The 14,970-nt window shown below is 45.8% G+C and overlaps 2 protein-coding genes across 3 annotated transcripts in view; one reads left to right on the top strand and one right to left on the bottom strand.

Annotated features, from left to right (window-relative positions):
* The window catches only part of ADAM10 (ADAM metallopeptidase domain 10), a 50,007-nt gene extending 48,197 nt beyond the window's left edge, over nucleotides 1–1,810 (bottom strand). Inside the window, 1 exon segment of the mRNA XM_074837536.1 lies at nucleotides 1,542–1,810. Coding sequence (XP_074693637.1) covers nucleotides 1,542–1,596 — 55 coding nt within the window. The 5' untranslated portion in view covers nucleotides 1,597–1,810.
* Nucleotides 1,811–1,926: 116 nt separating this feature from the next.
* Nucleotides 1,927–14,970, top strand: part of MINDY2 (MINDY lysine 48 deubiquitinase 2) — a 35,111-nt gene continuing 22,067 nt past the window's right edge. Inside the window, exons 1-4 of one of the 2 annotated variants that reach the window (XM_074837537.1) lie at nucleotides 1,927–2,306; nucleotides 2,390–4,462; nucleotides 12,749–12,806; nucleotides 14,536–14,600. In XM_074837537.1, the coding sequence (XP_074693638.1) occupies nucleotides 3,788–4,462; nucleotides 12,749–12,806; nucleotides 14,536–14,600 (798 nt within the window). In that variant the 5' untranslated portion in view covers nucleotides 1,927–2,306; nucleotides 2,390–3,787. The remainder of the gene's footprint in view (nucleotides 2,307–2,389; nucleotides 4,463–12,748; nucleotides 12,807–14,535; nucleotides 14,601–14,970) is intronic. The other variant, XM_074837538.1, reaches the window with a different exon arrangement.

Raw genomic sequence — 14,970 nt, forward strand, 5'->3', positions numbered from 1 at the left:
AGAAATGTTGAAAGTGCCCATTCTTCTCTCAAAGAAGAAAATTAACATGAATTTCTAAAATAAAATACACTTCATGGACTCGCTTCTATATACCCAGAGGACTGCACTTCATATGCTTACTCTGATTTCAACTTTAAGGCATATTTGCCTGCCTAGAATTAAACAGTGGAAACAACACTCACAGCTGGTTAACGAATCACTTTGAACTAATTCTCTGCCAGCACCGTTTCGTTCAGGAAACAAAGAGGCCTTAAAAAGTACACTAATAATTAAGTCTGAAATAACTTGATAGTTTACAAGAATTTATGAGGGAAAAGTCACCAGCAAAGTCTTTTGTGTACACCACTCCTAATCATATAAATAACGGGTTGACTTCTGACCATGCAAATCAGCTTGCTTTTTATCACACAGCCACAAGTACAACCTACTGAAGTTTTTACACACTTCGATGTTACTTTTTGAGAACATGTAAGAGACCAGGATTTAGGACTAGATTCTTCGTTAGTAAACCCACATACTGATGTACACAGATGCAGAGCTCAGGTAAATAGAAGACGTGCCAAACAAAAATCTTTACCAGCTGCTCCACCGAGCCTTCTCTAGAAACACCCTCAAAGTCCACCTTTTCCACTGTCTATTCTTGCAAATATCTGAAACTATTTCCCCACCGTGACTTGACCAATTAAACATCACCAGACGCATCAAGAAACTACCCCAGCAGTTTCCTGAACAGAAGCGTGCTTGCCTCTGGCCTGGGCGAGAGGGGAGACCCTCCTCGCAGCTACGGGCACACTTCAGGAAAAACCCGGGTTCATCTTTTATTTCCTTAAGCTGAACTTTCCGCCTACCCGTGCTTCCTTGTTTCGGGGACAGGGAAGCGGCCGTAGAGAAGACGAGGCTTCGGGCGCGCCCCGCTCCGCGGGCAGCGGGACACCTGCGCGCCCAGCCGCGCCCAGCGGCGCAGCTTCCCGGCCCCCCCCGGGAGCGGCCGGCGGGCTCCGCCGTCGCCTCTCCGCAGACACCAGCCCCCGGAGCCGCCACGCTGCCCGCGCCCCGCCGCCGCCTGGCCCCGACCGCGGGCGAGGGACGGGGCGGAGGAAGGTGCCCGGCAAGCGGCTACCGGGAGCGTGAGGAAAGTCTCGAGGGACTGGAGCGGAGAGCAGGGAGCCAGGCGAGGGGAGGCAGAGCCGGGCGCGGCGGGGGAGAGGGGCCGACGAAGAAAGGAAGGGAGAACGGCTGACTCGGTCCTCGGCGGGTGAAAGTCCCGGGGAAGAGGGGGGAGCGCCGGGCCAGCCCCAGGCGGCGCGGGGAGAGGGCCCGGGCAGGGTGGTGCGGACCGTGCCCGGGAGCGGCCAGCGGCAAATGGAGCCGCGGCCAGCGGCCCAGCCGCGGCCTGCCGCCCCGGGGAGCGGGGCCCGCCGCCTCCAGCCCCGAGCCGCGCCGGGGCAGGGGGGAAGGAACGAAGGGAGGGGGGGAAGGAGGGAGGCCGGCAGCTCCGGGCCAGGACCCCGCGGGACCGGGCGGGCCCGGCCGCTCCTCACCTCCGGCGCCCGCCGCACAGGAGCACAGCAGGATTATTGTCCCCGCCAGATCCATCTTCACCGGGCCCAGGCCCTACCGCCGCCTACCCACAGCACATCCGCCCCAGCCGCCGCCGGGATGGGGAGGGGCGAACTCCGCGCCTCCCTCCGCTTTGTCCCCGCCGCTCCGGAGGGCCGCTTCCGCCCAGGGCTCGGCTGGGATCGGCGCCTCGGCTCGGCTCGCCCCGCCGCCCCCCGCCCGGCAGCGCTCCGCTCCGCGCGCCACTTCCTCCGCCCGCCCGCCCTCGTGACGCCACCGGCGGGGCGGTGCCGCAGGACACGCCCAGAGCGCGGGAGCCGCCGGGGCGGGGCCTTCCCGGCTGCCGCCGCTGGGCCCGGCCCGGCCCGCGGGAAGTTGTGGTTTACCGGCGGCAAAGGCCGGCGGGCCCCGGCCGCGGCCTGAGGCGCCCCGGGAGGACCCCCCCGGCCATCTCCGCCAGCGGCGTTCTCCCTGGCGCTGGCGGCGGCCCCGCTGAGGCAGGCCGGGCCGCGCCTGCCGCCGCCCCAGGGCTGCCCGCGGAGCGGCTGCGGCCTCCCGGGTGCTCGAAGGGCTCAGCCGGGCGCCGTATCTGCGTGGGTGAGAGAAGGATCCACGTCCTCGGAGGGAAAGAGCGAGCTGGTGCATAGACGGCCCCGGTAGCTGTGGAGCAGGCTGTCCTCCGGCTCCTCGGAACCCCGGCATGAACAGCCTTAGGGCTGTTTACAAAATCGAGGTCTTATGGATGTGTAAATACATTACATTTCCTTTATGCTTTTATCAGCTACATATTTTTCCTCGCAGAAACTAATTTACTTACTCGCTTTTCCAGTTTTATTTTAGGTCACCTGTTTCTCTCGATGCTCTCTATGCGTTGTGAGTTATTGCAGTTGTCTCCCCTGAACAGGGATTTCTTCATTTTGAGACTGTTGAACAACCTTTGCAATTCGAATGTAAAGAAAAATCCTCCAATGAAGATAAAAAACATGAGCCATTCGGACAAAACATTTCATTTCTTGTTTGTCAATATGCGAATTGTTACCTTCAACTCTCTGAACTCAAGTATTTTTTATATCAGGGTCTGTGACAAGTTTCTCAATTTACTGTCATTCTCCTTCTATTTGTGCTTTTCCATTCCCATTGCTCTTTCATAATAATAATAATAAAAAATCTTCCCCTGCTAACAGCCGACAAAAGTTGTTACACAAGCACTTCTGTAGAAAGTACAGTCACAACGAATGTACTTCAGATAAAGCTGCTAAAATTGATGCAACTGTTTAGCAAGAGCTCAGATAAAAGAACTCCTGAGAACAGAAAAAAGAAGATAAATACCTGTCTTCCAAAAAGCGTATTTAAAATTTGTGATTAAAAGCTGAAGGTTTCTGTAGGGAAAGAAACGGGTTCATTAAGGTGAAGTCCGAGTAATACGACTGGATGAGTTATCTATTATCTAGACATTATCTATTACACTCACCACAATCCTATTTCTATAATATATTTAACAAAGCGCAATAAAAGGCACTGAAAACCCTCAGAAAAGCCGTACTCGCCGGTGAGAGGCGAACTCCTCCCGCCACCCGCCGTACCTCAGCGGCGGGGCGGGCCGGGGGCGCTGCCCGCTGCTCTTCCCGCGCAGGCGCGGCCCCGCCGCCTCCATGCAGACCAGCGGGGTGGGGGCAGCGCCGGGGCCTGCGCTCCGCTTCCCGCTCGCGGCGGCCCCGAGCACCGGGGTGGGGCGGGGGCTGTCTGCCCTGCCCTGCCCTGCCCTGCCCGGGAGAGGGGACCGCTCCCCCCTCCCCGTACCGCTCCCGCGGGGCGTCCTGAGGCACCGGCAGCCACTCGGCCTCGCTCGGCTCCGCGCGGCTGGTGGGCCCCGGCCCGGCCCTGCCCCGCCGCGCCCCGCGCCGCGCCGCCCCTTCCGGGCTCGCGCTCTTCCCCGCGCCCCTCACACGGCCCGCGGGCGCTCCCCGCGCCCGCTCCGCCCGCCCTTTCCCCGCCGCCGGCGCCCCCACACTCCCGCCCCGCCGCCGGGTTCCCCCGCCCCGCCGGCCCCGCCCCCGGGGCGCCCCGGGCCCCGCCGTGACCCGCGGCTGCTTCCCCCTCCCGCCCACACGTCCCTGGCGGGGCGGAGCCGCCGCTGCTGTTATGGCGTCTCGGGCGCTGTCGGCGAAGGATCGGCCGCTGCAGCGCCAATAGAGAGCGAAGGAGCCGGGCGGCCGGCGGGCCGGGCATGGAGAGCCTGGCGCAGCCCCCGCCGCCTCCGGGCGCGCTGAAGAGGGGCGGCGGGGGCGCTGCCGGCCCGTTCCTGCTGGAGGAGGAGGAGGCGGCGGTGGGCGAGGGCGGCTGCAGGGACGGGCCCGCGGCGGCTGAGGAGGGCGGCGGGCGGCGCAGCCCTTCCCCTCAGCCGGCCCCCGCGCCCGCCGCGGCCCCCCAGACGGCGTCTCCCTCACGGGCCGCGGAGGACAGCCCGCCGGCGGCGGACGGCGCGGGGCTGGCGGTGCCGGAGAGCCCCGGAGCAGCGCCTACCTCGGAGAGCGGTCCCGCGGGGGCCGGCTCTGGGAGCAGCGGGGCTCCCAGCCCCCCGGGGGAGGAGTCCCGCAGCCTGGACTCGCTGGAGTCCTTCTCCAACCTGCACTCCTGCTGCCCCAGCAGCTCCGAGCTCAACAGCGACGCCGAGGAGGCGGCAGGGGCCGCCACGGGGGACCCGGCCCCGGAGCCTGAAGGGGACAGGCCCGCGGCGGGCCCCCAGCCCCTCTCCGCCGCCAAGGACCGCTTCCCGGGCCAGTCGGTCTATCACATCAAGTGGGTCCGCTGGAAGGAGGAGAACACGCCCGTCATCACGCAGAACGAGAACGGGCCCTGCCCGTTGCTGGCCATCATGAACGTGCTGCTCCTGGCCTGGAAGGTACCGTGCGGGGGGCGCGGCGGGGCGCCCGCTGCTCCTGCCGCCGCCATGGCGGGGCCGCGGGGCAGCGCCGTGACCTGGAAACGCCGGCGGGGCGGAGGCGGCCGGGCGCGTAGGGCTGGAAGCGCCTGTGCCCGAACTGGGGGGCGCCTGTGTCCAAACCGCGTTAACGCACCGCCGGAAGCTTGTGCCGGTGGAGAGGCGGGCTCGTCTCCGCTGCTAAGCGCGTATCTCGCAGAGAGAACTTGGACAATAAATTTCTCACAGTCTGTTGCTAATATACTGCTTAGATGTTGCCGTCTCTGTTGTCTCCTTAAAGCAGAAATCAAAATCTAGATTAGGCTTTACTAAACTGAGCAATATTTGGTTTGCAGAGGTGCGGAGGTTTCTAGTAAATAAACATTACTATTTATAGCACTGAAAAACATAGGCGGTGTTTTGGGAAGGCAGGTTAGTTTTGTATAATGAAGTGTATGCAAAATTGTACAAAATACAGGTTTGTGCAAGTAACTGCCTGAATAATAGGGGTACGTTTGTGCAGTTATGCAGCATAGACTGTATTTAAGTTAAATCAAGTACAAGTACAGCTTTGAGACCTAGAAGTTCTTGTGCTCTAGCAGCTACCATGGATACAGACTTCCTGTAGTCTTAAACAATTGTTTTTAACTTTTAAGCAATTAGTGTAAGGCATAATGTAATTACTAACACTTATATGTGAAAGGACGATCTGCTGGAGAAGAGCTATGAGGTTGTGTGCATTGCAAAACAAGGAGGATACTTCTCAAGAAATGCTGGCAATTCAACCCCAAAAGATTGGTGAGCTGATAGAATGGAGTTGTAGAATAGGAAAGCTTTGTGGGAATAGTTTTTACCTTGGAGTATCAAGGGGAAGAAATTTGGTACTGGAGAAGTGGAAGGTTGTTCACAGGTGTAACAGGTGACATAAGAAAAGGTCAAAATGGAAATAATAGCGTAAGAAGAAATTTGTTTAGAGGAAGGTAACTTTCCAGAAGATTAGTGATTTTGTTTGAGTTACAGTTTCTGTATATTTTCCTGAGCAGAACAGCTCACACATCAGGAGGAAAGCTGTCGGTACAGTGATGTAGCTAACTAGCCATCCATTGGTGAAAGCAGTGCAGAGAAGTGTGTGACTTGAAGGTATTGCCTTATGTAGGCTCTGCCATCCTCCAGAGTGTGTGGAGGTTGTCCTAGACTTCAGTATTTAACACTCACTTTCTGTGCTCTCTCTTTAATATCTAGGGGTGAGGGGAGGGTCTTGGAGAAATTATCATTCCTTATCGTTCTCTATGGTGGTGTTTTAAAAGTATAGTTACAGGATTTTCCTTTTTAACCTTTCATTTAATAAAAAGCATATAAATGGGACAGCACTGTTCTTGTTTGCATTTAAGTTTTTGGAGGTTTTGTTCCTTGGCATTCTTCCTTTGCCTGCTTAAATATGATTGCTTTCTTCTGCTGTCCTCCATCCAGAGTTTTAACTGACATTCTCCTTTGATCAAATATTACATTAGTGGGAATTAATGTGATATCTGATTTTATAAATAGGTGAAAATCAAAATGCCTCTTGGGAGCACCCTACCATTTCTTATTGCTAGGATTACAGGAGGGGTTTTCTATAATTCTGTCTGTTTATGTAAAACCTCAGCAGAATTTACATGAGTTTCAGACAGGCAGCTAAATTGGTGAAACTGCTCTCACATGAGTTTATTAATATGCTTTCTGTGGTTGTATATTGCCACTACTTATAATTGAGTTTCCTAATCAGTGCCTTTCCAAATTAGCCTTTCTTTTCCTCAGTTTATAGTCAAGAACCATGCTGGCATTGTTTGGGGTGGCAAGCTTACTGGCAGTTTATCTGTACATCACTGACAGTAGCTAGCTACATACCAAGGCTGAGTATGGACATCCACAGTCTTCTCACTTCTCCTGATCCAAGGTGAACACTAGATTGGGTCAGGTAGTTATAATTTGGGAACAAGGAAGCAGACCAAGAGTTGAAAATAGGTGAAAGCAGAGCGAGAATACCATATATATATTAGGTGAAAAGAAGCTATGTGGCAGGGGGGAAAAAAAAAAATGGAGTGAGGAGGAGAAATAAAATCACACCATAGAGAATAAGAAAGTAAACAGTTAAGTTTAGGCTCTCTTCCCTGTATCAGCCACCAGTTTTCCTTCTCAGAACTCTGTCCTGACAAGGTTGAGCATTTTGGTCGTCCTGTCAAATAACTTCAGATAACACATGCAAGTGCTCGAAGTTGAGAAACAATCATTACTGTAGGAGTTTTCAAGTTTTCATGAATGCTTCCCTTTACATGGTCAGTTACATGCTTCCATTATTCCAGAATGGGAGTGATAACCTTGAGATCCAATGCTATGTATCAGCTCTGCTTGTGCAGCAGTGGAATTCACATAATGGGTTGTGACAATTGGCACATAATCAATTTGCTTAGAACCAAAATCTTTATTTACTGCTTAGTAATAAGTGGGAAGCCTTCAGAGCTTATGTAGGCCATAATCATGGAAACATTTATGCCCAAAACCTCAGATTAACATTTGGATGTATTAGGAACTCACATTTTCCGGTATTTCAGCTCCTCAAAATGCAAGCTTCTTACCCCCACGCTAGCGTGTTGTTTTAAATACGCTAACAGTTTTGTGACCTTCTGTGTGTATGTCCTGGCTGCCCTCATTCAAAACAGTTTTTTTGAGATAGCCCTCACTGAGTAAAGAGAGACTATTGGTAGTTCGTTAATTTGCTTAAAGGATTGCAATAACAAGAAGACAAGAAGAGTTAAGATTAACTATACCTTAGGTGTGCCATATACTCGAAATATTTCTTCCTAGTGGTTATGAAGATCTTGTTCATAAACAGAGCAAGATTCTTCTCTGCTCCTAGTCATTAATCAGTTTTTATTACGCCTTTTGGAGGTATTTTTGATATTAGAATTAAGATCTTTAGGGATATAGGTATAAAGACTACTTTAAAATAATTGATTCTTTTAGAGGGCTGCATCTGTATGTTCTCATCTGTGAGGTAGTTTTGGCAATGCTTGAGTTTTTGGAAACTCTGAAATAGTAGCACCATTGGGACTAATCAGTTTCCTTTTTGATAGTACCAGGTTTTGGAACTAAACTTGCGATAAAACGGCTACCTCTCTTTTATCCACCACTTTCAAAGGAGTTTGGACATACAACTTTGAGGTGGCATACTGTAGGAGCTGTACTCAAATATTACAATTATGAAATCACTTTTATTTTGCAGTGTCTGTTTATACAGACTGCCTGTATAAGCTTAACTTGCAGTTAACCTGAGGAGATAGAGCTGAGTTCTGCTTACAGAGGTGTTACAGAAATGTGCATCTAAGTAAAAAGAAAACAAAAGCAGTATGATAACCAACTTGAAAAAGTAACTGTTATGCAAAACAGTGTGGTAACCGTTTAGGCTTCTGTGATGGAAATGAAAGCAGAAGTATTGAAACAAACATTTAAAAATATGTGTACAAGCATGGGCTGTCTCTTCCTATGTAAGACACTGTCTTTCAGATTGCTTAAATCTGAAGACCACTTAGTTTTTTCTCAGACCTGTGGCTCACTATGTAGTTAAGCTTAGCAATTCAAAGTTTGCTTTTCTGAGTATTTTCTGTGATCTTTGTTAGGTGCACCTCTTTCTAATAAGTTCTGGCACTTAATTAAACTGTAATTTGGGGGGGGGGGGAGAGTAGCCCTTCTCAGGATGTACTCCATGGTAATCATCAGATGCTAAAAGCTTAATAACAGTGCCATGTAATTCTGCTCTGTGTTTCTTAGGTAGGATGTGATGTCATGTAGCTGAAGAATTCTGTGAACCTTAATGCATTGTACGGAAATTACATAGCTGAGATGTCCAGCGAACAGAAAAACAGATGTTTTGGAACATAAATTAAGCATAAGGGAAAACGTAATGTAATGCAAATGTAAATAATACTGTCTTGAGAAGTGAGTGCATGTGAGATATTTTGTCCTTACAGCTTTTCATGTAGGAGAATTATCCCAATAGTGTATTTGACAGTGTCTTTTTTTCTATCACAGTCCTCTCAACAAATGGAAGGTTTTGGTAGCTGTGTTCCCTGTGAGCCTAGTTTACTAAAATTTTGGTCAGTTCTAGAACTATATGAATTACCTATTTAGGTGATTGTAACAGTTATGTAAGTAAATGTTATATAACCATTTATGCTTAGATGTAGCCAAACTGATGTGCAGAGAAGAGGTAGAGTAAAATATTTATAGATTTATTTTTTTTTTTTTTAGTTTTAGTTTCTCATAAAAATGGCCTTTTTTCAGAGGAGCTGAGTACAGTATGCTCCCACTGATACCTATTTGATTTGTTGGAGTCTGCTGTGGTAGTGCCTGGTCTGAGCTCTGGCATTGGCCTTTTACACGTGATTACTTTTTCTTGTTACTGAGCTAAACCTCCTTATGGCCAGAATTTGCACAGATTGCTCCGATGAACTTGCTCAGCCTCTGAAGGTGAGTTGCTGGTGAGCTTCCGATGAATGCTCAGCAGAGGCCTTGGCAGCCTTCCTCCGTGCCTGTGTGGGATGAGTTGAGCTTACCAATCAGTAGGCATGTAGCTGCATGTTTTCCAGAACAGGAAGCCTACTCTGAGGGGACCAAAGGAAACTTGGTTGAGGGGGGAGCTGTTAAGGTTATCGGGTGGCAACATGTACTGTCAGGCTATTATATGATAAGTTTATGAAGCTGTTCCCGCAAGGCAAGAGGTACGTATTTGCAGGGAGTATTAATTGTTTTTTGTCAAGGCAGCTTGAAGCTACCCTTACCTCTTCTGGAACACTGAATTCAGGGGAGTTGCATATTTTAGATAAATGTGTTCTGAGACTCTAAATAATAAGCCATTAGAAATTTGCATGGTCCTTTTATATACGTATAGTATTTTTGGAAGTCTTCGCTTCTGTGCAGGACTATATCACTTAATTTTGTAAGCCCTTCTGAAGAGTGGGAGAATACAGTGGAAAATATATAAAATTAGTATTATGTAGTTTTCCAGTTTGTAAGTCTAATGTATAGAAACCATATAAGTTGTACGAGGCAAACTGTTCCATAAGAAAATTTGTTTACCAGTCTTGTGTTCTAATCACAAAGGTGGCTCAACTGTACCTCACATCATAGCTGGGTGAGAGAGATTTAATGTCCCACTCCTGAATGTGGGAAATGAAGAGTAGCTAGAGTTAGGAAGAGATCAGGGTGGAGGACCAGGGAACTGCAGTGGTGGGGTGCAGGAAATGGGTGGGGAGTTGAGGAAACATGTTTTTCATAAAATGTAGAATTAATGTAAAATCTTGTGACTAAGCATTGAAACCTGTTGAGAAAACTTGTCCCTCAAAATAATAGATTGTTACGGACAACAGCTTTCACTACTACTGCTTGCATTGTTTTCTTCTGTTGATTTATGTGGAGAATGACTGTGGGTCTATATGACTTTTCTCTCTCCCTTAAGTTTTAAGGTGTTTTTCTTTCCTGTTTCCTCTTTGTTGTACATTTCCTGCAGCTTAAGCACTTGCAGTGAAGCTCTGAACAGTTAGGAAATGTCATCTTCTCTATATCCTTGTCAGCTCTGTTCAGAAGTACTTACAACTGTGTTGGAACTCCATTAGCCCACTTTAAAGGTGTGATCAAGATCCCACAAAACATAGAGCCCTAAAATTATGCCATGAAGAAATCCATTAACTTTGTTTAGCATTTAATTAAGCAGGTAACTTTGAGATTTAGCTTGTTAAAATATCCAACTATGAGAGACTCTGCAGATATGAGTAAAACTACTTTGCTTTGGTTCTGCAGTAAAAAAAAATAGATGGCTTAGCATTACAGTTATGAGGGAAAATTCAGATTGTTAACCAATGATACAAATAATACCTTCTTCAATCCATAAAGTTTGAAACATTATTATGTTTATGCCATGAGTATGTAGGGCTTAAATATAGGTAACCTGTGTATTTGTGCTTTACAACTGCCCTTTGTGGTGGTGTTGCCCAAATGTGGTGCAGAGCAGAAACCCCCAAACAATGCTGGCTGAGCTGATATGAATGGTTTTAATAAAAAGAGCTACCTTGAGTCCTGAAGGAATCATCACAGTAGTCCTGCTGCTAGTTGAGGGAGCGATGCTAATTTTCCTTCATATTATACTGGCACATCCGTACTGTTTGTAGTCCCAGAACCACTTCAGTCATCGCTAGTGTAAGTAATTCTGTTCTGTGCTGTTACATTGATAGGCCTTAGGAGCTGTAATGAACCAGACCCAGCCCAGAGGTTTGCACAGCTAATGTTTGCTAAGGCTTGAACACTGCCAAATCAGACTGGAAGTTTAAGAATCAGCTTTTGGGACCTGTAGTGCTGTTATTTACATGGCACAATAGATTATGTGAGTACTCCGTATGAATATTACAAACAGGATCAAAGAGTATCAGTGAAACTTAGAGTAGTTTTGGGAAGAGGTTAAGAAATTTTGTAAGTTACAATCAGTTATCACTCATATAAAAGATGTTTTCAAAAATCCATGTACCTATGCATGCATGACAGATTTTTCTTCTTGTTTAATATAATTTTAAGGGTTTTTTTATAAGCAGAACTAACTAAGCCTTCTTTCTTATGAATTGATGCTTCTCTAATCTCCTGCTTTACTATCAGTTTATACTTTCATTCCCTTCCTGTCCCAGATCCCAGTATTGTCAGCTTCTTTCTATGTCCACCATCTATGGGCTGATCAATGTGTGGCATATGCTGTGTGGCCAATTCTGACCTAAGCATCGGCCAGTGTATAAATAACAAGGCCATATTAACTTGGGGCTCTTCATTCTTCCAAATTTAATGAAACTTCTTGTAAATCCATGTATTTAACAGATTTGCATTTTGTCAAATATGATTAAAATTGTCAGTGAGATAGATTTAGTCCCATCACACTTCGTTGACTCTGGAAGGTTATTAAAATAGCTTAGTTTTCAGATTGGGAAGGAAACCCTCTCCATCGCAATGTGAACCGTGTAGTGTGTTGCTATACCGCATTTATGAGTTTGGGATGCTGCATCACAGGCTTTATATGTATTGTTCTTCCATCTCACAGCTTTCTACTTCCTCTTTCCACAACCAGCAAAGTAGTTAGAGCCACTTAGATCTTTAACATGAGTTAACAATCTTACATCATGAAATCACACCTGTGTCGAGGAGAACAGTGATCAGTGTTGAGGAACTTGTTTAAACAACTCCTCTAATAAAACAAATAGCAGACTTCAGTGGTAAGATGTTGAAGAGAGATAGGATGAGAAGATGAAAAACTGAAGAGAAAGCTTAAAAACCAACTAAAAAAAGAAAAAAACCCAAACCCCAGAAAAATAAAATTCACAGTTATGGAGAGAGAAATTGAGCACACTGTCATTAAAGACAATAAACTCTTACGGTATTCCTTCAGACTGCATGCCTTCGTATGTGTTTGTGCTTTGGCTGTTATTGCAGGGAGATACGTAAACAGAGGTGAGCAACTAAAAACCATTTACCCAGGGTGCTGGATGGAGGAGACGAATATGTAAAAAGCTTTGGGCTCTGGCTGCTGCAGGTGACAATGACAGGAATAGGTCAGGGGAGAGGGGAACAGAAGCTTCACTGCCAGGTGCAGTGTGTCCGGTCTCCTCCAAACCCTCGAAACGTGAGCGTGGAATGAGAGAGGCTGGGAGGGCTTTTCCTTGTACCTGCATGAGTCCTGGCTTCCCTGTCCCAGCAGCTGCTGCCACCAGATTCTCTACAGCCTCTTGTCTGTATACAGGAACCTTCAGAGTTACGAGTTATAACGAAGGCAGGAAGTCAAAGACTTTTCTGAATAAGGTGAAGTTTTCTTAACTAAGTGTGACTACAGTTCCTAGTCTGTTCATCCTGGATGCTTGCAGCTGAGCTAGTGCAGGAAGCCATGTGTACTCCTGGGAAGTGGAGGGGGATGCTGGGGAAATGTTTTGGTGGGAGTAGGGAGCACTGTGCAGAGAGTTGCAAGTGACAGAAAATACTGCGTGCATGTGGTTTTTCTAAAAACCAAAATGCCTTTTTTTAATCTCTTCTTGTAGCAGTTAGTAGAGGTCCTGGGAAGGTTCTTGGTCCCAGCATGCTAATGCTTTTATAAATTCGTGTGGCAAATGTTATCAGAAGGCTTCTGTCTAGACATACCTTATTGATACTTTCCAAATTGTAGTGGTTTGACATTTTAAAGAGAATATACTTTTACTTTCACAGATTAAGCTGCCACCAATGATGGAAATCATAACGGCTGAACAGCTGATGGAATACTTAGGTTAGTAATTAAAATAAATGGTTTTCAATTATATATTCTACTTATTAGTGAGTAGTAATGTAGGAGGACTGTTTTATTATTTACTATTTGGCTTAACTTGCACATGTGCTTCAGTAAAACTACTTATATTATTTAGTTACTCATGCTTTTCCTTTAATTGCTTTTAGAAGTTTTCTGTACCGCTTTCCTGAGCGGTTAGTCTAGTGATGCAGTTGGTTTGGCTTAGTACACCAACGCGTTGGTGGGTTTAAACTTATTCGTGTCTCTTACAGCGTTGTTTTGTTATAGTTGACAGAACGTAGTAAGTCAACTGTGCCTTTAATTGTCTGCAGTAACTCTAATCCTTGGTAGTATGACCCAATTAAAATAACAGGAAACATTACTTTAGTCATCACAGTGATTGAGGTCTCATTTGCAGGCACTACTCCACTATCAGATTCAGTGTTCAGCACAAGGGCAGCTGTTCCATCTGACAAGTCTGTAACTGCAATAGCCTGGAATGATCCAGGTGTTAAAAGTGCGGTTGTGATAGTACTTAAGCTATATGTATCACAGTTCTTTCCCTTTGTAGCCTAACAAATATAAAATGTTTGAGCTTAATAGACTAGATTTGATTTTTTTTCTTAAGCGGGAGAAAAAACCACTATTTTCTTTCTTTTTGCTTGTAAAAAATGTAGCTTGTTCTTTTTAAAGGCATATCGCTGAATCTTTCAGTGGAAGAAAAAGTTAATTACATAATTTAAAAAAAAATCTTGCTGCCTGTGTCTAAACATTTCTTCTAATTGTATTGATAGAATAATACTGTCTGAAGTCACGGCATAATCACAGTTGGCTAAATGTGTGTATTCTTTCTTGAAGGCATATATTAGCTTCTGGAATTACCTTATTAAATTGAATAACAATTACCTGCTCAAATTATTTAGGTTCCTATTCAGTCAACACGGTTAACAGTTGCCAAATGGTGGTTCTAGAGCTTAAAAAAAAAAAAAACAAAAACAAAAACAAAAAAAACCACAACCAACAAAAAAAAAAACCCTTCAACCACTTTGAACAATCTTAACTTAAAAGATTTTAAATCACAAAACCTGTAATGATATTATTCTATGAGCAGAAACATATTTTTTAGGAATGGAGCAGGGGAATAAAGATGAAAAGCATTGAAATAAAATCTGAAAAATTTGGGAGAAGCAGTTTATGGATACTGGTCACTAAAATGTTACAAACCTTGAACCCCAGTGTGTTGATTAACTGATTAATTATCTTTGTGTTGTAGATGCAGATGGAATACAAGCCTTTCAGAATTAGTGGCATATGAAAACATACGCCAAAATATTCATAGCATCAGTCAGGATAAGTGGTTGCATTTTTAAACTGTGTTATGCAATTGCACATCTTAATGTGAACAGTTTGACCTTTTTATATTTTTAAGTTTGAGGCACAGAGGGAGGTAAATTTCTGAATAATTAAGAGATTGGTATGATACCCCAAGAGATGATGAAATGCTGCTTTAGTAACAACATTGGCCATTTGAATTTCGTTTGATAATATGATCTTACTGTGTTTTTTATACTCATATTTTACTCCATAATTATAATTCAGGTTATAAACAATGTGATCTCATTAATTTGATAGAAAGCTTCAGTGGTGGCATTTATGATCATTCAGAAGTGTTCATAGAAATGTTGAAGCTTTGAGTGTGGAATAAACTTAATTTTATTTTTGCTTTTAGGAGACTATATTCTTGATGCAAAACCTAAAGAGATATCTGAAATTCAGCGTCTAAATTATGAGCAGGTAAGGAGCTGCTGCTAAAATAAAATTGATTATGTCTGAAGGAACTAAATCTTTTTGTTCTCACCTGAGGTTTATCATCTTGTTAAAAAACCAGAAGCATACAAACCATTGTTTGTAGTTATTCTTTTTTTTTTTTTTTCCAGGCTTGATGTAGAGTATTATTTATAAATGCTTCCTATTAGTGAAGAAAAACTCAGTATCAATGAACACAAGAAATTTTTTTTTTTTGCCTGCAATGAGTGTAATGAAAGGATTTTGGTTTTATTGAGGAATTATAACACAGAAGTACAGATGGAAGTATATAACAGGGTGGTTGCTCTTTGAAGTCTTCTGTTATGCATCCTTCAGTGTGCTCTGTTCTGTGATGCCT

Source organism: Strix aluco, chromosome 12 (genome assembly GCF_031877795.1).
Source record: "Strix aluco isolate bStrAlu1 chromosome 12, bStrAlu1.hap1, whole genome shotgun sequence".
NCBI classification, from domain to species: domain Eukaryota; kingdom Metazoa; phylum Chordata; class Aves; order Strigiformes; family Strigidae; genus Strix; species Strix aluco.